The sequence below is a fragment of the Puntigrus tetrazona genome, chromosome 14, assembly GCF_018831695.1.
Source record: "Puntigrus tetrazona isolate hp1 chromosome 14, ASM1883169v1, whole genome shotgun sequence".
Classification (NCBI taxonomy): Eukaryota; Metazoa; Chordata; class Actinopteri; order Cypriniformes; family Cyprinidae; genus Puntigrus; species Puntigrus tetrazona.
The window spans coordinates 15732955-15760354 of NC_056712.1; the positions used below are offsets into that span (position 1 = coordinate 15732955).

Sequence of the window (27400 nt, forward strand, 5' to 3'; positions counted from 1 at the left end):
AAATGTATTAATTGGAAATTACTTTTTTCTCCAAAACAGTTTAAATGTCTTTGTTATTAAGCGTTTAAAAGTTTACACGATTTAGATTATTACCTGAATACAGCATGCAACTGGTCAACGGTGCACTTTTATAACGTATGCAATAAAAATAGATTAAGCTACTCACCTTAAAACTATTAGACTAGGTCCCTATGTTTTTTTGTTTTTTGTTTTTTGTGTTTTTCTCGTAGAAAATGCTGAAAGTGAAAGCGTGATAGCGGAGGACCAGATCGGAATGGAGACCTGATTTAAAGATTTTTTGGTTTTTAATCTCTGAAATATAAAAGGGAGTTCCTCTCGAGGAGAGATTGAGGAGGAGAGAGAACGTGAAATGGCTTGGAGCAATAAAAAGCGCTGCTTGAGACACTCAGCGCGCCTCTGAACTTGATCAGATTTTATGTGTCCTGCAGCGAGTCACCAGCAGCCCTGTGAAACTTCCTCAAATGGCAAGGTTTTTTGTCGCCTTGAAAAAAAAAAAAAGCTATGTTATAATTGCCACCATATTCACTTCATTCTTATTTTTAGTGCGATGTATGCGTTTCAGCATTTTACGGCTTCAGGAAACGTATAACTGACAACAAGAAAAAGAGAAAAACCTGATGGACGCATATGGTCTATGTACATGCATTAGATAGATAGATAGATAGATAGATAGATAGATAGATAGATAGATAGATAGATAGATAGATAGATAGATAGATAGATAGATAGATCATTTGAAAAATTAGAAATTGCTTTTTTTTTTTATAAAGTCACTTTTGCCATTTTCTTTTCTATTTCGCTTTTTTCGAGAGGCTCTGCAAAAGTGTATTTTGAGAAATGGATTGTCCAGCAACTCCCGAAAGTTTATGTAACTTTGGGAACAGCTGACGTGCTAAGCACGGGAAATAAACAAGCCTTTCTTACTGAACCGAAATAAAGTCCCGTTGCTTTACCTGCGAATAACGCCAACGGCAACCAATCAAATCTACTCACTGAAACGAACTGCCATTTTCAATACTAAACCGTGCCAATCAACGAACGCGCAGCCAATTAGCGCCCTTCCTAGCAGTCACGTGACGAAGAAAGCGCCGCGCTTTCATTGGCCAGCGTAGAGCTGCCTCCCGAGCTCATTTATGTGCAAGGAGTGAGTGATTGACTTTATCAGTCCAAGGACATCATTCGCCTGGAAAGGGGGGGAAGTTTGATCCTCTTTCTCACGGATCCCAGTTACGGGAGTTTTTCTCCCGTTTACCGAGACCCGGGATTATCCTTTCGTTTTTCAATGCAAGATTTCTTCATTGAAGCCTACGTGAAATTGTGCTCAGTTTAGCGTTACCCACTGCACTCCACTAAACTGGGGTTTCTCGTATTTTTTTCTTTTTCAATTGCTTTTTCCCGACTGAGCCCAATGACTATGCTCCTTGATAGCGCTCCTCAGTTCCCTTCACTAGGAGTAGGGGGGTTCGGAACGCCTAGACACCATGAGTTGGGAAACCGAGACCCCGGGCTGGGGCTCAGTCCATTCGCAGATTCATCTCACTCGGCTGCCTTCAAGATAAGTCCCGTTACTCACGATATCACCTCCAGCCAGTCGTCAGCGTTCACCCCGCAAGCTACTGGATACGCAGCCGCGCTCGGACACCACCACGGAGGACAAGTTGGTTCTTACGCCGGCGGAGCGTTCAATTCGACCAGGGACTTCCTCTTCAGAAACAGGGGCGCAGGCATCGGAGAGACCGCACCGCCGAGCGCCCAGCATGGAATCTTTGCCGCTTCTGCTGGGAGTCTACACGGGCCCCCCGGAATTTCGGACAACCCGGGACATCTGTTGTTTCCTGGACTTCACGAGCAGAGCGTGAGCCACACTTCGCCGGGAGGACACGTTGTAAACAGTCAAATGCACCTGGGTTTACGCGGGGACATTTTCGGCCGCCCAGATCCGTACCGACCTGTGGCCAGCCCTCGCACGGACCCTTACGGCACCGCTCAGCTCCATAACTACAACCATCCTATCAATATGAACATGGGGATGAACGTACCCACGCACCACGGTCCGGGGGCCTTCTTCAGATACATGAGGCAGCCTATTAAGCAAGAAATGTCTTGTAAGTGGATAGACGAGAATCAGATGAACAGACCTAAAAAGACTTGTGACAGAACTTTCAGCACAATGCATGAAATGGTGACACATGTTTCAATGGAACACGTTGGCGGCCCAGAACAGAGTAATCATATTTGCTTCTGGGAGGATTGCCCGAGAGAGGGGAAATCCTTTAAGGCCAAATACAAACTCGTGAACCACATCCGAGTGCACACTGGAGAGAAACCGTTTCCTTGTCCGTTCCCCGGTTGTGGGAAAATCTTTGCGAGATCAGAAAATCTTAAAATTCACAAAAGAACTCACACAGGTAAGGCAATAGTATTTGCTTTTTTTCCTTTTCTTTTTTTGCTTACCAACCGTTTTTGGTAAAACACATGTTCGTTTATTAATATTCCAGCGGGTTATTTACACGTATATTGCAATTCTTTTAAAAACAGCATGTGCGTTTTCTTTTAAATGAACACAAATGCAATAAAAGCACTGACACAACTACTTCAACTATGGGCGTGAGGGAATTAATAACATTTGCCAAATGTTTAAGAAGATTAACTTATCTTGTCTTTATTAAGGAATATAGTTTCTCATCGTCTTGTTTTTTCCTATTGAGCAAACTGTGTTTTTGTTCAGATGTACATAGATTGCATCTCTTCGAGGGGATAAATAGCACAGAAAGCATAAAATGCAAAGCTGCTTGCGTTGTTGTGGAGCAAATTTGTGAATGGACCGTCCTCTTGCGTTCGTGAAGCTATTTCCGATGCTTGTGGCTATAAAGTTAGAACTAGCGTGGGGTTTGTGCATCGTGGACGCATAAACACGCTGGTCTGGGAAAGTATGAAGTGGTCGAAGTGCATTTAATCTAATGGCTGGATCTGTGCCTAAATATTTGACCCCTTTCGGGATCCACGTGAAATGCAAAGCAAGCTGTCGAACGGTCTATACGCTTACGCTTGGCAGGCGAGAAACGTGTGCAAAAATTATTCGCCAATTGCCGCGCAGTGAACAAGACAGTGCGCGGCGATTCGTGTCGCTAAAACGAATGCAAAGGTTCTCGGGAGGTAAAATGAAGCACGGCGGCGAGATGTGGGTAGCCCGAGCGTAACGCGGCCTGTTCATTTCGTGAGGCGTATTACATAACTGAAAGTTGTCTTGAACGCCCGCTCTGTTACACAAAAGTTACACTGCTAAAACTAAAGTGTTTGCTCTCACTTGCAGGTGAGAAGCCATTTAAATGCGAGTTCGACGGCTGCGACAGGCGCTTTGCGAACAGCAGCGACAGGAAAAAGCACATGCACGTGCACACATCTGACAAGCCATATATCTGCAAAGTGTGTGACAAGTCCTATACACACCCCAGCTCTCTCAGGAAACACATGAAGGTAAGGGACATTTTCTGATCAAGTAAAAATGTTGCAATCCCCTAGATAAACGTAACACGCGTTACCCGACCATCCATTTCAAGCAGGCCGGATACCGTTACGTATTCCGGTCCACAAATGCATAACAGAGATCCTAGATAGCTTCTTTTTTTTTTTTTTTGTAACCGTGTGCAAAAGCGTGTTGTTTCCTCGCCCTGCCTGTATGTCATACATCTATGAACGTTGTAATTTAAAGGTACACGAATCGCAAGGCTCGGAGTCGTCTCCAGCTGCTAGCTCTGGATACGAGTCCTCCACGCCGCCGGTGCTGGTTTCTGCAAACACTGAAGACCCGACAAAAACACCCACGTCTGCGGTGCAAAACACATCCGCACACGGCGATGGACTACCACCGAATTTTAACGAATGGTACGTTTGAAGCTCCAAGCAGACTCTCGAATGGTGGACCAAAAGGTTGAATTAACCTTTAAAAAAAACAACAACACCAACAAAAAAACTATTTACGCTACGGCGTTCAAAATGGCATTGAAACAACAGGAAAAGATGAGAGTTCGCCAACAGGCCTCGTCCATTCTCAGGATTCGAAATTTGACTTTATTCCGAGTTCGAAGAAAACTAGCAAGGCATAAAATAACAAAATAACACTTTCTAAGAATAAATGGTTTTCCTTTAGTTTTCAGATTTCAGATGATTATTTTATTTTTCATTTTATGTATTTTCTGAAAAAAAAAATATTTAAAAAAAATAAATGGCAAAGGAAGAATATTTCGCGGTGTTTTATATTTAAGGTGACGCCCGCGTCGCCTTTTGATTGATTGTTAAAACTTCAGACAGTCTTAAGAAACGTGCCAAAGTCTTTGTCTTGAACTTGAACAAAAAATAATAAATCATAAATAAGTATATAGCCTACTCGTGAATGTATTTCCTTGTTTGATGGAGTCAAATCTGTTGTCCAAGTCCGTTTTCAGGTGGAGAAATGTGGTATTAGCTTACGATTGTTACCTTTGAATATAACGTTGCCTTTGTTAATAATGATGTAAATACATATCCATGATGCCATATTTATCAATTTGTAATTTAATTATCGGCGGGGGAGCCGAATCTTAAATGATATTTATGGAAATGTTTTCTAACAAGACTGTACAGTTTTGAGTCAATAACCAGTTTTAACGATGAAAAGGGAGTCAGTTCTAAAGTTCCCACGATACGATTGTATCTTTTTTAACCAATATATGTGTCTTATCTGGGTCGTAAAGTATTAATTATATTAATATTATGACATGATCTATAGTTTCAAGTATGCATTTTCAAGTTCATCTGAGGACCGGTATAAGAAGGAATAAAAACACCCCCTCCCTCTCCCCCTTTTTTCTTTTCTTTTCTTCTCCTTAAAATCAGCCATGTGAGGAAGTAATATCGAGATTTTCTGGTTCTCGTCAAAATGGCTTTTTATTTATTGTTGCATATATATATATATATATATATTTGATTTGCTCTTAGCATCAGAGTAAAGACTGCATCTTTAGAAGAACACTTACAAATTCGCGAGGCCCACTGACCAGTGTTTTCATCGACACGCCAATTTCTGATCAGATACACCATGCAATAGCATAGCTTTCATCCATGCATCGACTTTGAACTCGTGTGACAGTGTTAAAGATATTATATTCTTGGGGTTTGAGGTACAGCCATTCGAATCAGTATGGTATTCCATTTTTGATGGTTCCAGAACTGTCTTTGTGGATGCAAGTCTGTGTTTAATGTGTCAAAGAGGAGCAATGATCTGTCACAACAGTAATCTCAAAATAAAACTTTTTGTCTGTCAGTTTGCATTGTTTTAAATGTAGTTCTTCTGTGAATATAGCGTGTTGTTTGTTATGAATACTGTGGTATAACATATAGAAATCTTTGATTACACATTTGCTTGTTTTATGTGAATAACTTTTCCAGATGTGGAACTGTATGTGTGAATGAAATTTAGCATTAAGAGTACTAGAACTTTTTTTTTTTTTTTAAGGTGGAAAAGTGACGGAAAATATGTGTTCGGTGACACCGAGAGTTACAGCGTTGCATTGTTACATATTTTTTAAGAGACTAAAATTATGCATATGAATATATTGTGCTTATGAACATGATTTCAAACCACCAGCACTACTTTTGAAAACAAACGTAAAAAAAAAAAAAAATACAGTACCTCGTAAGTAACGTGATATATAAATACGTTTATTTAAATAATTTAATGAATATATGTTTTATATGCTATTTTCTATACGTTAAGTTAAAAAGAAAGATTTATTTCAGCCACCTTCGATGTATCCTAAGCCCTGATCTCACACAGATCTGATGTACAAATGGAGCTTAATGTGATTCTGTGACATTTTCTCGTGGAAATGGGTCACGCATCAAGTTATTCCTGAAAAGCACATGTTTGACTGATGAACTGTGTCACTGTGCCATTTTCGAGGCAAACGATGTTACTCCAACGTTACCTATTCAAAATTCAGCAAAATCTTGTACTTTCTTTCGAAGTAGGGTTATTGTTTGTTGGTTTGTTTAACAAACTATTTATGACAAAATGTGAACAAGTTTTTTGACTGGAATTAAAACAAATTCTGAAATGTCACAAATGAAGACCTCAGTTTTCCTTTTTCATTTCTTTCTTTTGCTATTTTAACCGTGAACTTATACGCCCTACTCCGACGGTGCTGAGCGACACACTTGAACTTGACAGCAAGATGCCGCCATCTTAGCATCCCGTTTCTTTGAGGGACGAAAAAGTTCAGAAACCGTGTAGCGTTAACGCGGCTTAACAGCCGTCTTTGGCGCGTGGTTATTCCGGCATCTATCTGGGGGCTTTGGGGAGTACACGTGCAAGAACCCTGCTAATATTAAGTTTGAAAACTTTTTTTTTTTTTGCCGATATGCGCTAAGCCGTTCTCTCGATCTCGGTTATGTAGGCTGGGCTTGGCAGACATTCGTTCAAAACGTGTGGTAAAAACAAGAGGTTGCACCAATGGCAGAAAACGCATTAATTATTCTACTGCAACACAGAAAGACTTATTAGGCTATGTTTTAAACACAACTATTAAAATCTATAACCTAACAGTGCAGCATCAATTGAGACATTACTGCAGAATTTAAAATAAATGACAAAAAAACGCATATAAAATACAACTGCCTAAAAGGCTATACATTAAATAAATAAAGTGAAAAAAGCAACACGAATCGATAAAAGTATAAGTGGTGAACATGCAAAATATTTTTTCACTGAGTCAAGTTCACGATTTAAAGGCTATACAGGCAACCATTATTTTTTGGGGGGAACCTGCTGGCTCTTTTTTCCTTCCTCGCTCGGTACGCAGTATTTTAGCCCAACCCCCATAGACTCCACCCTCACATCAAACCCACCCCCATCTTCAAATATAAACAGTTTTACAAATTCATTTAAACTGAATCTTTTCTGATTTCTGCGCAAGCGCAGTTGTTTTTCTATTTCACACATTTCTCTCCTCGCGCCATCGGCGGGAGTCTGTGCAGTGACGTCACAACATGGCGCTGGCTGTTTTGCTGAGGCGCCCCGAAACACCAGCTGAGCTCGGCTGAACGGGCAACTTCCACTTTTTCACGTCCTGCCTAATTTTTTCCAAAAGCCGTCGCGAACCGCCGAATCTGTAGCGGGGTTAATACGCGAGAAGGTACCTCGAACGATACGCGTCTGAACGATGACAGGCGCGTTTATAGCGAAGTCTGAAAACGATTAGAAAGCACGTCGGCGCGACAGTCAGGTGGAAGGAGTTTGAAAAGTAGCGGGTTTTTTTAGCTGGATGAAGTAAAACGGTGAATTTAAGATCAGTTGTCAATAAAATGCTGGACAAGCAGATATGAGAAATGTGAGGTAGGGTTTTGTTTAATTACTCTGTCTAACAAAAATGTTACCCAATAGGCTTACATCCATTTTACTTAACCCATTTACGTAATATGCAACGTAAGATGAGCATTAAGTAGAAGTATTCAACTGTTTATGGGTTGGATGAGCGCTCCGGCTAATACTAATTTAGGGTCCTTTCCCTAGTCTCTCCCTGAAGCCACACTCAATCTCATAGCTTTGCTGGCTAAGCGGGGTGGCACTGTCTAAGAGGATAAACCGACACGAGCAGGTTCCAAACGCTTTTTGTCACGCAACTGCGTGCGCGATCACAACGAACCCATAAGTTTCCTTGAAGGTGGCGGTATGCATCTAGCGCTGCACGTTACCGTAAGCTACTATTTCCCCGCTTTATGGTCATTTTTCTAACATTAGAAATACATAATCGCCACACACATATCAACGCACACTCGCACGAGCCCTGTGATGCAGAAGGTAACTCAATGCCGCCGAACAAGTGGGGATAATTTAGTAAAGAAAGGCACGCTTTCTGCTATAATGTAAAAACCTGTTAGTTTAATTGCACCACACTGTAAAAGAAAACATAGCCGATTAGACGCGATGTGGTGTAGAAAATATAATACATAGAATTATATAGAGATCGTGACTATAATTGTATTCACACAGGAAACTCCAGAGCTTACGTAGCTACAAGTGAATTTGACTATTTGTCTTTAACTCGCTGTTTGCCAAACAATACCAGAGTGAGGTGGAAGGTAGGGACAAATTTGCACGTCAATTAACACTTTTCAGCGCGCTCTACCGATGCTTATTCACCTGCAGGAAAAGCGATGAATATGCAAAGGTGCTCAATATGACTGTTAATCCAGGATGTGTCCTTTCAAAATCCACTTTGAATGGGCCGCAAGCCTATTGTAATGTTAAAGCGAGGCAATTGGAGCCATCATTTACCTTGATGATTCGTAAAGTTTGCCTTTAAATTGATTCACCCTTCACATCCCTACCAGAATTATCTAAGGGTTTTTTTCCCCTGGTGCTTAAAATAAGACGAGTTTACTGCCAACAAGTGTCTTTGTTTAGAATTAAGTTTGTTCCTTCCTCGTCGTTTTTGTTAAGTTAGTGGACATTTAATCTCTCCTGTATCGTTTTTTTTTTTTGCAGCGGGTTGTTAGCGCAGACGGTGTCTAAAAATTACAATTTGCATCATATTAGCGGCTAGATACATGCACAGATTTTCTCTTTTTATTTTAAACATTTTATTAGCTTGTGCTGGCATGTTGTTTATTTGCTGGAAAAAGTGGAATAAACCCAAAGAGGGGAAATTATTGTTTTTAATTCCAGTGAGGCACGGGCCCATTTTAACAAGGAACCGTAAAGACACCTAATAACCTAATAAAAATAAACGTCATCAAAGTCGGCGCGTAAAAAAAACTGCTTATGTTTAAAACGCCTTCATTGAAATGCAGACCCATGCGATTATGTTTTAGACTACTTCGGGTAGGGAGGGGGGGGTTAGATGTGACACTTTATAACATACAAAAATAGTTCTGGGCGCTTTAAGGACAAACCTCTTACTATTACGATGACGATAAGAAGTTATACAGAGACGTCATAAACTGTGTTCTCGTGCACAAAAGTGAAACACTTGGTAGGATGAATTATACTTCTCAAACTCCAGAGGGTTTAAAGTAAAGGTTTAAAGTCTACGTGGATGTTTAAATAAGAATTCTGTGAATCAATCCGCGCCTTAAAAAAAAAGCCTACTTTCGTAACACCACACGTTCTCTGTCACTGAACGCACTCCTTCCAACTTCTTCATTTACAAACTTTGTGAGGGTTATACAGGTGTAAAAAATTACATAGGCGACCAGGGACACAGTGTCAGCACAACTGTTTAAATATTAGTTATCGTACGCTTTTCCTCTCTTTTTTTCTCCCCAATCCAAAAGAGCATTAATGTCCGGCTTCAGAGAAAATAGCCCTGATTCCTGCCATGGTGTAATTTTCGGTTTCACTGTATTTATTGACCGATTTTTAAATATTTGTACATTTAGTTTATGCAGACATGTTCGTAAAAAAAATATAATAAATTGAAAATGTTAATTTGTGGAGGCAAATCAAATCAAATGAATCAAACTGGAAGCTAGGTTCACAAGTGATGTTTGTCGTACGTGAGGTATTTTAAACTTCAGGGGAATTGAATTTGCTTTAAAGAGAAAAGACAAAATCGTGTGAATCTGCCAACAATGATCAGTTAAGCTGGAGCTTTGGTTGATGTCTGTATTCATATAATGGTGTTCACATCACCAGTGACCACATAAAAAAATAGGTATTAATATATATATTACTGATTACAAGAAGTTGGGTTTCACTGGTTTGACAACATTGTGAGTATATAGTCAAATTAATAGAGGACTTGGAGAGCTATGGCCATCATTGCATCAATAACACCTGAAAACAAGGGTCAGGGGCCGCAGGGGGCCAGAGAGCAGGTGCTAGTGATCTGGGAGCTTAAATCATTTCAAAGAATATGCAAAACAAAAAAGAAATTGCCTGTTAATTGGTTAAGACATACACTTTTTTCTTTCATAATTTTATAGTTTATATATTAGTAACTAAACAAAGAATATATGAACAGCTCTATACTTCACACTGCAGGTAATGATTTATTTTCCAAATCCTAGTTGCCTACTCACTTTTTGGGTTTCACAGAAAGTCATTATGCACACTTTAAAGCGTGTGTGTGTGTGTGTGGGTACGCGCAGGTATAGAGGCTATCAGGGGGTGGGCGGCCGGGTGCTGTTGGAAATTGCTTGGCTATTGCCAAAGAGACCTCATGCCAGGATAATGCAAGGTCCAAAGGTGCACCAGAGTCAATCCAACCCCTCATGCTGCTTACCTCTCAATACCCCAGGGCCAATCTCCTGTGTAATTGTTTTTTCTGGTTTCATCTGTACATTTCGTGGAGTATTACAGAAAACGGATCACATACTTTGTTTTCACTTACTTTTCACTCACAAGTCCGGATGAATTCACGCGTTTCTCAACCGTACACACAAACACTAATTGCAATCACAGTATCTAATACCGCCCGACGTTATCGCTTGGTAATATTTTCTCCTCTAGGGCAAATATCGCCGCGACGACGTTTCATATAAATCGATAAATGTATAGATTTCAGGAAAAATCGGGAAAACAAGCATGACGTTGGTCAGTGAGGTAAGTTAAAGCCGTCAAATTAAAATCGAGTTAGCGCACATGAAAGACAAACAGCCTAATGAAAATCGGTTCATTCATTTTCAAGTTCAACGAAAAGAAAACTTAACCTCACAGAGAAGGCGGGTGAAGACCGCGGCGGCGAGTTTTCAACGTAATGCTTTACAACATGTTTAGCAAGAATAATATCCTGCGTGTTTAATATCTACTAAACATACGCAAAAAAACATAATCGCTATACCGAAATGCTAAATAAGTTGCTAGCGACAGTTACTACGCTGATAGATATGAATACCTGCGCCTGAAAATGCAAGCGAGATTAATTTGCAGACAATGCGAATTTAACGCTTTAAAACAAAACAAAAAACGCATCTATCCAAAAGGCAAAAATACTTTAAAGCAGCATGCATTACATGCACTTTTTTTTCTGTATAACTAAATAGTTTTTAAGTCACGCCATACTTTGTCAATTTTGTCATAAATGTCACACACAGCCCGACTTAACCCTGCAATTCTCACAAAAAAAGAAAAAAGTCAGAGCATAGAGTTATTAACAATTCACTTGGCAACTCTTTGAGGAACTCACTCGAAATGAATGTCAGAGAAACTTCAATCATGCACTATAGGTCAGATTGCTGCAATTTCCCTGTCTCAGAAAACTCGAAAGCGTTCAGCTTTTTTTTTTTTTTTTTTTTTTTTGATAAGTGAAAACGTGAAGGAGGAGTAAAATTCATTCGTTTATAGCTTAAAGACGAAAAGTTTATAGTCGTCTCAGAGTTTAACCGTGGCCAAACTAAACGTTCATTTACCTGCGAGCGTCTTTCTCACGGTAGGTCATACAGCCCGCCGAGATCTCACATCCTTAGGGCGCTTACATACGATTCGCCTTCAAAAAACGCGAGATTCTGCAGCATTTAAACACTAAGTTACCAGAAGTGTTTTTCCTCGGGTTATTAATAATTCATTATGTCGCCAGTCTGGTTGTTTCATTTAATATGCCGCCATTCATGCACCCGACGAGTGATTGCATCATAAACGAACAGGAAGGTGAAGCAAAGCGCTCATCACGTAAAACGCTATTTCTTAAGGTTTAGGCATGCTGAAGTAAAGAAACGAAGATTTTTTTTTCGACTAATTCATTTTTTTTTTATATTTGTGTATTTACATAAAGCTCGCTTTGTTTGAAACGTATGCTATGTATGCATGTATTGCGCAAGAAGTCAGCTTTAAGTTTGAGGAGGGAAAAAAAAAACGAGCATTAACAATATAAATAAAAAAACAAATAAGTGCAAAATTCGTCATACAGGCCTACATTTTGCTTTTAAATATGAACATGTTTTTATTTCTTCCCAGAAAGGATGGGCAGGTCTGTGTGTGTCTGCGTGTTTCGTTTAATTTTGCCAAGTGTTCGTGCGCCCTTAATGATTTTGGTACATCACCTAAATAAGGTGAAATCTGGGGCATTTGGGCTCAAGTAGACTGGTTGTCGGAGTCAGTGAAGTGTAAAATTGCAACACCAGACAGCCAGCATAATAGCTCAGAAGGGGGCTAATGTTCATGCTACATTCACAGAACATTTTTATAATTACTGAATTAAAAAGGCCTCGATGTATACAGTGATTTATTTTGTGCTTGGTGCTTTTTAAACTCGTTTGCACTTCACAGGCCCGTTTAAAATTCCAAATAATTCTCTGCATTTGTCCCAAGCTCCTATCGATGCGGTTTACGACGCTGTGTACGTGTTTGCATTGAAGAGCTTTGCAGCATTTCACATCCGAACGTGTGATCTGTCTCTCCACAACACTGCCCTCTGTTTTAACAGAAACTTTTTTTCTCCGTCCTCTTAAAAACCGCGTTACAGAAGATAGCACTAAAATAGCATTTCAAGCAGACAGGCCAAGTTCAATTTAGACCGTTTAAATGCCCACAAACAATAACTTAACCAATCATAATCGATAGCACAGCCAAAAATGTTTTATCTCTAAAGCGTAAAAGCTTCTAAACTGTCTAAAACGCCTAATACACTGGTGGGATTTATTAATACTGAGTCATGGACAGTTCAGCAGACTACTGTCTGAACATAGAACATAGACAGACAGACAGAACATGTAGATTAAGGATTAATCCATGTCAATTATTAATCCATGTTTAATTCCAGCTTCCCCCTGAGAGTGGGAGTGGGACCCTATTTAAAAAAAAAAAAAAAAAAAAATCAGACCATTCATTGTAAGATCCGACTGAAGGAAAGCGGATGTACTTCCTCTTGCCCACTAGCATCAGACCACTCATCAAAATAAATAAATAAATCCAACATGACAAATTAAACTTCAAGGGAGGAGTCCAAGTAACTTTTTTGCTAGTGTACATCTATGGGGAAAAAAAGGGGGTGGAACATGCACTGTCACAGTCTTTAAGGTTTACCTCACACCAACAAAGTATGTCAAATCAATAAATCTAAAAAGGAAATCTCAAATGTTTCAATTCTCACATGCACCGATTTCGAGAACAGTACGATAAAGCCTCATTTCGCCCTGATGCGCTTCGCAATTCCGCAGTTGGCTATATGCAGAAACATTTTCCCTCCCGATGGTCTCTTAATAAGAAGCATTAAGAGATACCCATCACCCCCAACTGCAAGACTACAGGAAAAATTACTATACCCTTTAATAACATACATTAACAGCAGCTGCGGTCTGAGTAGCTTCAATTCTCACTGGTCTGCGTGTCACATGCAACAACCAGACTCTCACAGGCGTTCCGAATGTCGAAATAGTGACTGATTATATATGTTTATCTAGAATATAGAAGTAATACTTCTATATTCATCCTTGGGTTATTTGTAATGGGAAGTGGTAGTAAGTAGATATGGCGTGAAAGTAAACGATTCAGAGGTAAAAATGTTTAGCGCTTTGAAACGTGATGGAAACCAGCATTAGATTAAAGATGTTACACACCGGACAGACGAGATTGAAGAGCCTCTGCGCTGACATGGTTGCCTCTTATTATGCACGTTTCAGTCATTCTGACGTGCATTCATATTTTTCTATTCCTGCCTGACACATTTTCTTTTCAATTAACCATTAGACCTGTCATCTCCTTTACTGCACACGCATACTCGTTTTTTTTTCGCATAGAAAATTGCTCTCCAATTAAAAGTAATCAAAGGCTGATGAGTAAAAAGGCTGGCTATTTTCATGCTTTTATTTATTTATATCATTTGTAAAGCGATTTCCTCTATATCGGATGATTTTTGATGGCCAGAGGATTGGCAGAACAAAGAAATCGTTGTGTGGAGTCACTAATTATTTAAATTATTTTTTACGTTTATTTTAATGGCAAGTCAATGGCAAGTTGTTGCATACCAAATGGCAAAATTAAAGCTATGCACACAAACTCCAAAACCTAGAGCTACAGATATTAAACGGCATTCTACACAACATCCTTTCGGTGTGGAAAGTTTGCCCACAGCAGGCCACAAAACGAGCAACTTGATATGCTTTTAATTAATATGGAATGACATGCTGTCCATCGAGACTACCCTGGGACCTGAAGAAGAGGCAGGGACAGCTGCGTAATTACCACCCTCACTTGTACAGAAAGTAAATAATTTATTGCCTATAGTAGCCATTAACTGAACAAACACAGTGAGCTCTATAACTACCCAGCAATACCTGAAGTCTGACACTGATTACATTCTGCCGAATCAGGAAGAATATCTGATTAAGGCAGCTTCTTTAATCAATCTTTTCTTAGAGGAAAAACATGCGCAATATGAAACTAGTTTCTCAAAAATGTAAAGAAAAAAATAAATGGATGTATATAACACATTCAAAGTCATTGTATAATATATTCTGGATCGGTTTCAGTGGATCTAGCCATCAAAAACATGGTGGTAGGAGGCAAACGGCCAAAACTGCACAAATGGCTGCCAAGATGCTCTAAAAGTGAAACATTTATGACCTCCAATAATAACATTAAATGTTCCTGTAATAACATTTTGAAAGCGATTTCTCTCTGGTGATTTACAATGGATTTCAGTCTTCAGCCTGTAAATCAAACACTGGCTATACCCACACACTTGCTAGCTTGTATAGTCAAAGACTGTTTTCACCAACATAAACTGCTTAACGTCAATTATGATTTGCACTGGCTGAATTTAAAATCCCCACACATCTACAGTACACAGCACTACGTTGATGTAACTACACGAGCGCAGCATCCAGACGTCCCACACACAATTATGTCTCATGGCATCTGTCTCTGGAGACATTATGGGGGACATCCTGGAGACAGGAGCTGGAGCGCAGGCCTACCTCATATGTCAGCACTAGATCATGACACCTCCATTTATTTTTAAAGAGAGCGAGCGCACTGTGCGCGTGTAAACTTCGAAAGCGCCTGATGGATTTGTTAAGAGTTTTAACTACAAGAGAAGACTCGTTCACAAGAGCATGCCGTTCACACCGTTCGCACATTTGCATCTGACCTGCTCTCGTACGGGTCCTGGGAACAGTAGAGAGGTGTGTACAGTCTGAAGTTTACATGATAGCACAGGTTTTTTTTTTAACCTTGCCCCGACCACATGTGGAGTTATGAGATCTCTAGCAAGTGTAAACTCAGCAAGGAGTCTGAAATACGACTGTATGAGAGCGGAGAACTTCTCTACGGTTACATCCACTTATTTCTTAATGCCTGGAAAAGTGATGTGCTAATCCCGAAGAGAAACTAAAACTTCTGTAAAAAGTGTGAATAAGAAAATACATACATAAATATTATTTGTTAACGCTTTGAAATGGGTAACAATTGTTAAAAAAATTTGTATTAACTACGACTTTTCCCACATTAAATGTTTTATTTGCTCCTTATTAATAGTTACTAAGGTAGTTGTTAAGTTTAGGTATTGGGTAGGATTGGGCATGTAGAAGGCGGCATTAATATGTGCTAATAAATGGCTAATATTCTAGTAATATGCATGCTAATAAGCAACTAATGGGTGTAAAATACCTTAAAACAAAAAAAAAGTGTTTTTCAGAAAATGTATTACGGACCTTAAACATCTGAAGTGTACTTTTTATATAGTATACATCTGTAATTGGAGCAAGGTTTTTTAAAAAAAAATACCATGAAAGCTCAAATTACAGACTGTACACCAAGATAGTCTACAGCTTACATCACTACAACCATGCAACAAGGTCTGTCCAATATTTGCAACATGTGTGCTTGTCTTCACTCAGCGAGAGCTCTGTCTGTCCTGCCTTTCTTTGTTACAGCCCCCGTGCTTTGTGCAGCGTGTCCTGCATTTGGTCTCCCGCCTTTGCTGGGGCCATGAAGAACTCTCCAAGTTTCCATTCATGCTTCTCATTACTGGGGCATGTTGAGGTTTTATGGAGCCTTGTAAACCCTTGAATTACTGCACTTTAAAATAGATTTTGACACTATTATGTGACTGTGCTTACGGTGAAGCCTTTCATTGCTAGACAGAGGACTCATAATGGCGGACGACAAAAGAGCATGACTTGTTAATTATTTTTAACTGCCGGATAAAATGATTATGAACTAGGTAAAAATGCACAAAGGGCCCGTAAGGGGGTGAGACACGTAATGATGTTTTGTCAAAAACACGGCAGAAGTAAACTTACAAATTTTTTTAAAAAAAGTATAAATTAGTTTAAAATCGTTTCGTTCTGAAAGTACGTGAACTTACAAATGTGAAAAAAATTTGGTATAAGGCCGTGACGGTTTGTTTTGCTGAGTAAGAGTCTTGCGACGATCTGTCTGTGCATTTCTCCTCCCAGGCTTCTTTGAGACGGGAGCCGTCTGCTGGGCGGCAGAGCGGTCAGAATAGAAGGTGGCAGCCAGTCAAAACACTGCCTGTTATTCCAGCCAGGGCCCAAGTGCCAGTGAAGAGCTTCTTTTCATGCGCCCTTAATGTGGTAAAGTGATCTGCTGCACAATAGGGACACTCAAGGAGGCCATCCCCAGCAAACAGGCCAAAACAAACAGCTCCCCTAGGCCCGGCTGCCTCACCCCCGGCCCCCTGAACACATCCCAGCACCTCTCAGGTCTGCTTCAGCGGGCATGCAAACAGAAAAACACTCAAAAGTTACTGTACACATCCATTGCCATGCACACACAGTTACTGGATATGTACACAAATAACATCCACAAACAAATAAAACACGAACACATGCTGCGACAAATAACACGCGTACCACATGCAACCACACATACTCCGAAAAAATATGCTGAGCTCACACCCTCATTCGGGGTATCAAAACAAGCAACAGTTCTGAAATCACAATGAAGAAAGATTCCTCATTAAAGAGGGGAAAAAAAATCTCGAAAAGATGAAAAAGTATTTTGGCTTAATCTTTTCTAATGATTTCTAACAAAAATAACAAAATTGCCACACTGCTAATTGAAACACTTTTGTCTGCTAAATCAAAGCCATGTGTGACGGCAACAAAATCAAGTCCTTCAAGCCACATGCAGAAAAATGATAAAACAGGAAATGATATCATACTGCGGACCCCTGCGGACCCTCGCGACCGACAGGTCACAGAGTCTCCTATTTGAAACTTTTTATGACATGGCTTAGACATGACATTGGTTAGTTAAGGTTATAGAATGACATGCTGTGTGGCTCCATCAAAAGCAATGATATTTATATATATTTATAAAAACGCAAACCTTTTGAAAAATATGTTTTTTTTAGGAAAGTTCAAAATTCAGAGTACATTTGTACAGCTACTTCCTTTATTATGGAGACTCTTGGATGTAATAGACCCAAATTTCCACATACATCTAAAAGGCCAGTTTCATTCATATGGCTCTCTGCCATTCAGGAGCTACAACTGGAGAGGCGTGTATGTTAGTATACTGAGAGCGCTGCGGCTGCGGCTTTGACTTTGTGTGGAAGCGCTTTCAATATTGACCACAGCAAGCATTTATGCAGAGGCCCAGCTGGCTCAGAGACAATTTGGCTGACAATGACAGAAGAATTAGCACTCACTTTTACAAGCTCAGCCTCAAATTACTTCTCTAGCACTCCGCACTAGCTTCAGTAAATGAGACGAGGCCAATTCAAAAAGAAACTTTACATGCGGCCGCCCCATGTCTGTAATAAGCCTTCTCCTCCGATCCAAAGACATAATCGTGACAATAAAAGCCCAGGCATTTACCACACACCAAAGATCATGAGAATTATACAAGCACTACAACCGCTCTCGGAATGGGCCTTTTTCTAGTGTGCAGCGTGTGAGGGAGAATGAAAGGCAAATGCTTTTCCCTCTTCTCCTCTTTCTTCACCCTTTTTCTTCTCCTCTCCTCCTTCTTGTCTGTTGAAACATGTGGTCAGCTGTTGTGCTTCCATGTGGTCAGATGATCAAAGGCAGAGCGGGATAGTAATTGTCCCCTGCTGAAGCGCAGCTCGGCCTGGGATCAGGGTCCCAGCAGGTGGGGGGACAGCCATGAGAACGGCCGGAGAAGCCGGAGGAACGCGAGAGGCCCTGCCTGGCAGAAATAAAGACTTCCTAAGGGTTCCTCTCTGACAACAGAGCCGCTTGGGGAGAGTGAAAAATGAAGCCTCCACACATTTAGGGTTTTTTTTTTTTTTTGGAAGGGGGCGGGGGCGGGGGCACAATGAGGGGGATGGTGAAAATGAATGCGTAAGAACAAGAGATTATAATATTTGGAGAAAGGGAAGACTTTGATTGTGCGACTCTCGCCTCATTTGCTGAATTTTAGCATCCCTGATCTGCGTTTTCTGGAGGAAACAATCATGTCACCTAGTTTCAGTTGTACTGATTATGCAAAAACGCTCGTGCAATTGTTGGAAACCCAGCGTACGAGAGAGTCTGTAAGAGACGGGCCAGTAAGAAAGGGTGCTCGACAGAAAACGCGAGAGAATGAGATACACCGTGACTAAGTCAGTGTTTACCTGAAGACCAAAGGGAGCTGTGAAAGCTCACAAGTCAGCCTACTTCACATATATGTGGGAGCCCACAAAACACTTTTCACTGCTGTCTGTCATTTTGATTGCCCAGCATGACTCCCTCCATCCTCAGCAACCCCCCCGCACCTCTTCCTCTGGCCAGATGGCTTTTTTTTAACAGTCTGTGTCTTGCACCTCCACTCTCAATCCTTGGAAGAAGCGGGAGGAAAGGGCCAGCGGGGGACATTGGGCTGTGTGGACAAATGGTTTTGAGGTAGCAGAGCAAATAAAATGGATTAAGGGGAACCTTTTCACAGATACCCCCAAAACTAGTTTGGCACTTCTTAGCCAAGGCCCTCATATGTGCCCGAGATGGACCAATCCATTTGCAGAAATAAGCAATCTTCTGTGAATTGAACGAAACAAACACTTCCGCCACACCTGAAATAACGGAAACTTTAAAGATAGGGTTTCAGGTTCCACATATATGTATTTGGACGGGAATATTGTAAGAACATGAACAAACAACTTTTTTTTTTCTGAGGCTCATAGGTGTTCATTTAACATATAGAGTAGCACCTCCAATCATCAGAGCAGAGCACAAGGCAGTTTGACATCTACAGAAGACTATCATTGCAACAAAACATATTCATCAAATCCATTCGAACACAGCAGGTAACTTTCTACAACACCACAAAGGCCCTCGATTCCTTCAAAGTGGAAAACGGACAGGAAACTCTGTGATTTCATCATCACAAAAGATTTCTGTTGCAACCCGAACCTGAAGCCAACAGACCTGCAGACATTAAGGAGGCTGCTTGATTGACTGGAAAGAGGTAAATAGACCTGTCAGTCTCCTCACAGTCCCGACAGAAATGCCTGGGGTTTGAGTGATGGAAGATGTCCCTCTTGCACAATCCCATACATTGCAAACTCATTTATAGATACTTTGCTGCAGACCTTCTTGTAATATCTGACAATGCTTCAGGGATTAGAGGATCAAGATTCAAGGCTGAACCTTTTGTTTTTGCAACCGATTCGGATTCATCTCCAGTCTCTCACGATGGCAGAAGCACTTCAACGGTCATTTTAAAATAGCACAAAATAACCCATTTGATGCTGTTCCAACATCAGCCAAATCAAATGCAAAACAATGACTCCATACGTACCCGAAACTAAATGTCAGAGCAAGAAAGGACTGACATTTGACTTCCTGATGGATGTCATTATGTCACTAGGCAACATAGCATGAACGTCCTGCCTGAATAAAAAGAGCCATTGTCAGACTGCAATCAATAAGAGAGCTAGTTTTTTTTTTTTTTTTTGCAAATAATGCACATGAAAAACAAATGGCACATACTAATCAGTCTTTTTGTTTGTTGTGGAATAGCGGGAAAAATCCCTTTTGAGCTGACTGTTTGCATTTTGTCTTTTCAAAAGCCCTTTTGGCAGTGTATCAGGTATTTGTAAAAGCCAAAACGAATAATTATTTTATAAAGGTTTAAACAGACACACAGGCCGATTTTCTAACGTGTCTACATGGATTTAGAATCATATCAAGGTGATTTGTTTGGTTTGTGAAATGCAAAAAACAACTACAACAGAGGGATCAGAGCTGAATCTAATGTCACTGGATTAGATCAGCGACACTGGCCCTTTCCTTCACATCATGTCACAGGCTCCATGTCACATGACACTAAGGCTCTGACCCCTCTGTGGTGACATGTTACTCTGAGGTCAATCAGGTCGCTCAATTAGCAAAGGAGACAAAGACCTGGGCGTAGAGGAGGCGAGAGGCCAGCCGTCCCATCCAAAGCAATGCTCTCTGTCGCCCGTGTGCGTCTGCTTGTCTGGCCAAGCCCTCATTTAGCAGTTCACTGACTGGAGACATGCCCGCTGCTCTTCACGGAGCTTGCGGTGACAGCCAAGAGTCACTAAAGAGCTGAATAGTCACTCCTGTGCCACATGGCGAGATTACGATCGTACGTTGACGAGTCAAAAGTCTGGTCTTGAATTGACTGGCACGCGCATTAGTGTCAGAAAGAGTCTGATGTCAGACAGACTGGCATCGACAGGCGCACATGCTGGGAGGGGAAATAAAGCTGCTCTTTGGTGTAGTAACAGAACATGCAAGGAAATGTATGCAGGCATATGTGTTTATGCAGTATAGCTTACGCTGTTACACAAACATCAAGGCGTTCACTCATATGTCTTCCCGTGCTCACACCCCCTGACACCAGACGCCCACTTGTATACAGCCTCTTTTCCATCTTGCTTTCCATCTTATAGACGCTCATCCAGGGGGAATGAAACAGAGGAAGATTTCAGCTGAGAGCATGATTGTAGTCAAAGGTATTTTAGGTGAACCTCATTCTGATGGAGGCGTCTAGAGGGCTCAATCAGAGTTTAAACCCTCCTCTTTTCGCAGAGCGATCGGGTATGTACTTAGTATCGTTTTCATCCCGCAGCAACAACCACACATATTGCCTGTGTACTTTGATGATGAAGACAACTTGCTGTCAGAACGGATTGTTCCCTGTGCTTCATCTACAGCTCTCATAAATCTGGAATATGCTTGGAAAAGTTGAGCAAACTTGCAGCAAAAAAGATTTCCAGCTACGCCGCTGATATCTTCGTCCGTCTGTCTTTCGAGCCCCGATCTAACGGATTCATTTTTGCAAACTTGCAAAGGCTAAACTACAGTTAAGTACAGCACAACAGCTGCCCCTGTCATTTCCCTAACAATACAAACCACCACAGCTGCTCTCGCCAGCATCTGCTGAGCTGTTTATGAAAATAAACGGCGCCAATCCCCATAAACATCCTCATAAAGTCATCAACTATCTCCGATTTTACAGCACTGAAAAATGCATTAGGCCCTGCCTTGATTTGATAGCACTAAATTTCTCGGCTCATAAATATATTTATATAGCCTATTCACAGAGCGCACCAATTACAAGGCGAGCAGGGAAATTGTCAAACAATGTTTCGACATGTTTAATAACATTGGGGTATGATTTGTCAAGGCAGTGCACCAAACATAGCCACTAATGAGTAGCAATGGAACTCGGAGGCTGCCTGGCCAAATCACGGGGCCTTGGAGGACTATTCAACCATTGTCAACAATTTCACTCTCAGTCCGCACGCAAGCAAAGCGACAGAGACGACCGTTAGTGGATAGCACTTAGCTAATGGCTCCCTTTTGGCAGCCGTAATTACACAATGATTAGCTTTACCCACTTCAAACTTTCACACTTCACCTTGTGTTCCTGTAGTCTGCGGTGAGCAGCTATGCAGACCGGCCAGAGCCAGACTTGTTCAAAACGGCACCTTCACGTTGTGGATTCTACGTGTGGAGATATATTTAGTTAGTGCTAATCCAATTGAATCCAATGCTTCCTGTCAGGCAAGGTGCTGGCAGACCACATAAACGTATTAGCGGACAATGAAACCTCCACTACTACAATCTAGAGTTTATTGAGGTTCAGAAAAAGTAAAAGGTTAGCATGCTTCTGTGAAATGAACATTAGTATTTGTCTGGTGGAGTGATGAGGTTTGTCATGCACACAAATTCTTGGAGGTAAACAATATTTTTTGACTACTGAACTGAAAAATAAATTTCAAATACAGTCAAAACAAGTGTCATAGAACAACAAGTCTGAGGATTGAAACATACAGAACTAAGTTTATTTAATAAACTCTGCTCCGTTTATATCGTCGTCATTACTTTATCAACATTTGAATGTATTCTACATATCTTTAAGGAAGTGAAATAAAAACTTATACATTCATATCATATTAAAATAATTGTTTAATTCATTTTTGCAAAACAAAATGCATAATATCATACATTAATTTTACAGTGCATAAAAAGGTTATTTAAATGATGTCAGATCTGTTTTTATCTTAAATCACTACTCTTCTGTCACATCAATGGAGAGAAATGATGAGATACTGCTGGTGGTCTGCCACTGGAAGTTGAACATATGGGAGGGGAGGGCTTACTGGGTGAAGAGGCTCAGCCATCTTACTACTTTACAGATAGCCATGCATATGCTGGCAATAACTACAGGGAACGGGTTGTAAAGCATCCTTTCAGCTACTGTCACAATACGATACTCCAGCTTTGGGTGTTATGAGCCAAACTAACTTATAATTGATTAATTGAAAATGATAGTAAAATAATGCCTTTTCAAAAAAAAAATAAATAAAATAAAATAGGATGCATGATTTCATGAAAAATTCTGGTTAACATTTTGAACAACTGAAGCACAGCGAGCAATGCAATGCTTTTGTTCCTGGTACAAAGACAAAAATGTAAATGCGAAACATGGTAACAAATGGGAACCCTGATGTCACAGCAAATGAACAGTTTTAGTAACAGCTGATAAAAAAATAATAAAATCAATAATGGCAAAACAAACATAAGAATTAAACGAAGCTTCTCTATCACTGCGTTTGGGTGCAGTTGTCAAGTTATTTTCCCCGTAACTTTCCAAGCCAAATCAATAAATATCCTCTTGTGTTGGTTTCCACCATCAATCCTCAGCAGAGCTAAAAGAGGGAAGCGCACCTTCCTCTGATCAATATTACAACAGCGAGGCAAAGGGCAGGCACCTGAGACTCCTGCTTTGTAGCCAGATAGGGGTTTATATGTTCTCTGGAGGACTTATTTACTCCAACCTTCAGCCTAGATGCTCAAGCCACTATATTTCTGGCCGATCCACCTTGACGCCCCCCTCTTCGCGCATGAAGCGGCATAAGAAGTCTGATTCAAGTGATTTCTCTTTTTTTTCCAGTCAAGTTAAATGGTGCACCGTGTGTTCTACTGGATGGCAGGAATTGAAACATTTAAAAAGCCAACAGCGATAAGCCAAGCACAGACACCCCGCAGACAGACCACCTCGCCTTGGAGACACTTAAGCGTCTGTGGCTTTGACAGCATTTTCATCACACCCCCTACCCCCCTTCACCATCTGTGAATGTGCCCGGCAACATCAAACCGAGTCTGAGAATGGAAAGCCAGGAGACAAACCCATCCAGGATACTATCCTCTGTGAAAAAAAAAAGTCACCGTCACTTGTAGCAGAAAGAGAGTCACTTGGCATCTGTTAGCGTGCAACGTACAGGTAATGTTTTTCTCCTTTTCTCTCACGAGGAGAGGCCAGTGTCGCTGCCATGTGTGCAGTTAGAGGCCGCCCTGGCAGCAAACGCTGCTTGCACTTGCATCAATTACAGCGGATGGGCCTGACAGCTGTAATTACATACCTCAACACTGATTATGTGCGGTCTGTCATGGAGACCAGCAAGGCACCTATTTTCATGCACTCGTTTAAGCAGTCAGTTGTCAGGGCAAAGTGGCAAAGCAGGAACGGCCCTCTTCGAGAAGGAGGAAGGGAGGCAAAGTGGCGGGGATGTAGCTTGCGTTGAGTCAAGTAAACCCCCTCCGCATGCTCTCATCCCCGACCGCCTCGGTCTTGGCAAGATCTCCTGCTGCTCAGGGCAGTAATAGCTACTGCATAAAGAGCCCATGTTATTATTGTCACAATAGTGAAGGACTCATAGGAAATTGGGGTAGACCTGCTCATTGATGCTGTTGTCTTCTCTTCGACATGAAGGATAGACCTGTGCACAACCAATTTAACAGGAAGTTGTCAATAGGACTCAACCTAGTATTTTAGACAATATCGAGTGTTAAGTGGCGCAATGATACAGATATGGCTACATTAGGGGAAGAAATGAAAGAAAGTAAACCTGGCACTAAGGGAGAAAAAAAAAATATCATAGAGCTCACGTGCACAGCTGATGCATTGAGCTCACTGAATCGATTCCAAGGAAAATCAAATATGCCATTAATATTTCATTCACTGTCTATGCAAGTTAAATGCATTGGTGATCACATGGTAAAATAGCAAGCTTTTTTTTTGTTTGCTAGCTCAACGTGAAATTAAAACTAAATTTGAAAAAAAAGTGCTTCAACATAAATCGCGGTTCTGTTTCATACAAAATGATTTTGAGTTTTGGCTCTGTGTCCTTTCTCATCCCATCCCCCCAGCTCTCTCTCCTACTTCCTGTCTGCCTTCAATACTGTCGTGTATAAATAAAGGGAAAACACCAAAAATAAATATAAAAAACACGGTCATATATTGGATGCAATTCAATCGCTCTTGAGCACCAGTCTTTTAAGAGACAAAAATCTCCCTGTGCCCTAGCCATGCCACCCTCGCCCTTTTCAAACCCCCATCCCAGACACCCATATTCCAACCCCCAACGCTCGCATTAAAAGCCTGGCCAATCCAGCTGTGAGTTCGGGCAAACTGCCAAACTGTCTGGCAAATGAAATGGAAATCTCTGAAACAAATACAGTAGCTATGATTTCACCAAGCATTTGGACTATACAGAGAAATGGTTTCATCTACAGCTGTGAGGCCTATGACTCAGTTTTGATTACTGGCATCATTTACATAGCTGTCATTGAGAGCGTTATCTCTCAGCCATTATGGTTACATGTAAACATCTTAAACAGTGTTCGTTTACAGCTCCAGTTTCATTATGCATGTAAACACATGCTTTACAGGGTTATTTAACATGCACGTCATTAGCATTTTAACATGAAAACTGAAGAAAAACTCTTTAAAATCTTATTTAACAGCAATTTATATATTATTTTTTGGCCTGAATTTTAAATGCATTTAATAATGTCATTTTTAGACATTTTAGGAATCAATCAAAATGTTTTAGGCTGAGCACAACATTTGATCACATATGTAAGAAAGATTATTCATATATATATATGGTTAGGCCTGTCTGTCCTCCAGTATTAACTTGTTAACCCCCTGGTTACTTCGTTTTAAATGAAAGACAAATGGGAAGAATAAAAGTTTGTCATGCCTACACAACAAAACTAAATCATTTCAAGAGGTCTGGGTGTTTACATGACTTGATTTCAGTGAGGAGATCTTTAGGTAACATTTTGCCCACTAAAGGACAAGTATTTTTGAGTGCTAGCATTTCCTCATGACTGGTTAAGATGCGTTTTCAATATACCCTATTATGCCATTGCTGAATTTCTGAATTTCTGCAAACCATAATAAGCAAATATCTGTGCTTATAAAGCTCTCACTTTTCAGTCAATTCAACAGTATGAGTGCTCCCTTTTCAGTGACCTTCAATAGCTTATTGATTTCTGCGAATACAAAAGTGGCCACTCATACCCCAAACTCTCATGTTCACAAGTTTCATTGAACTGCAGTCGCTTTCTCCCGTAAAACCTCCAAAGCTGTAATCACGAAAGTAATAAAAAAGCAGACTGTTTTGCTCCAACAAACAACAAACATAAAAACACCTAAGTGAGAGCGTGCATCGCTATTTGTCCGAACGCATTGTGAGGATAATGGCATTTAATCCTCACGTCAACCCCCACCTAGACTCGCTCCACACACCCGGCCTTACAAAGACCGTCCTCCAATAATAAGCTGTCTAGTCCTTGGCTTCCAGGCCTTTGTCATATTGCCTATCGACATGTTAGATTAAACAAAATTTCACATGTCAATTAAATGAGTGTTGCCCTGGTGATTAGCAGATCCCACTAATTGTCTCCCTCCTCCTCCGCCATAATTTTCCACATGGACGAACAGGAAAGAGGGCTTTGTCCAACAGGGCCCCCATCAAACATGTCGAAGATGGGTCTTTACGTCCTCCTCCACTTCTTCCCATTCTCCTGGGGAGAAGCCGACGAAGAGCGGGATGAGGTGGGAAGGAGTGGAGATGAGATTGGAAAAGGGAGGGATTGGATTCACTTTTCAGGGCGCCCCGTTCAGTCGGGGCATCCCGCTGACGGGGTGCAGTGAGAACGCAAACAGTGGGTCCTGGACGCCTGACGCACGGCCCCATTCACACACTCCCACACGTGCACCCTCACTGATAATTACCCAGCCGGCCCCCAGAGACAAGATGTCTACAAAGACTGGGCCACTAACAGTTTTAGACAGGGGCCAAGGCACTCCCAAGGTCTTCCTCTTCCACATACTCCAATTTCTTTCTTCTCTGCCATATGTTTGTTTTGCTTGCCTTAATGAACATGCTCTCTGGATCTACCTCACATTTGGTCCATCACATCAAAGGGGTGTCTGGTTGGCTTCTAAGATGATGAAAAGCAGTTTGTTCTTGCTCTAAAATAGTAGCAAATATATAGGCTAAGCTATGCACTTCTGCTGCCTAGTTTCACTCTAGCAGAAGCTTATTAATCACAAACGACAAGCAGGAACATGATTGCTGCTTTTAATTCTGTTGCTAAAATGTTGTCTGTCAACCCATTTATCCCAAGAGATTGTTTAAACAAAAAGGATAATTGTGATCAAGATTTACTCACATTTATGCTGTTCAAAATCTGAATGTGTCATCCGCGGAACACAAAAGAAGATCATTTGAAGACCGCTGTGGACCGAACAACACTGACATTTACAGGAAGGTTTTCAAAATATCTTTTGTTTTTACAGAAGAAAGAAAGTCAGTTTGGAGTGTGAACTAAACCTTTTAATGTGCCTGCGCAACACTGAGTGCTGTGAAGGAAAACCTGTCTGAAAACAGTGATGGTTTTTGTAATTACACGTGGAAATGCAAATAGTACATACACTGCACATTTAAACATGTATGTTTTTTAAATTTAAGTAGAATTTTCCCCATCTCTTTCATGTGGATAAAATATGAAACCGCAAGTTAACGTTTTAATTATTATTTAGTTTAGTATATATCATAAAAATATGTTGTCTGAACAAGTGAACAGCATAGTAAACATCATAAACCTGCAAGGACAAATGAAGCAAACCTGAAATGTGATGTTGAATTGTCTTTATTTGTTTACTTAC

General features: G+C 40.7%; 1 protein-coding gene across 1 annotated transcript; it reads left to right on the forward strand.

The window, feature by feature from the left end:
- Positions 1–1164: 1164 nt before the first annotated feature.
- Positions 1165–6131, forward strand: zic3 (zic family member 3 heterotaxy 1 (odd-paired homolog, Drosophila)). Its single transcript, XM_043258121.1, has 3 exons — positions 1165–2429; positions 3335–3498; positions 3734–6131. The coding sequence occupies exons 1-3, from the start codon at positions 1430–1432 to the stop codon at positions 3914–3916; spliced, it is 1347 nt and encodes a 448-aa protein (XP_043114056.1). The 5' UTR covers positions 1165–1429; the 3' UTR covers positions 3917–6131.
- Positions 6132–27400: the final 21269 nt, after the last annotated feature.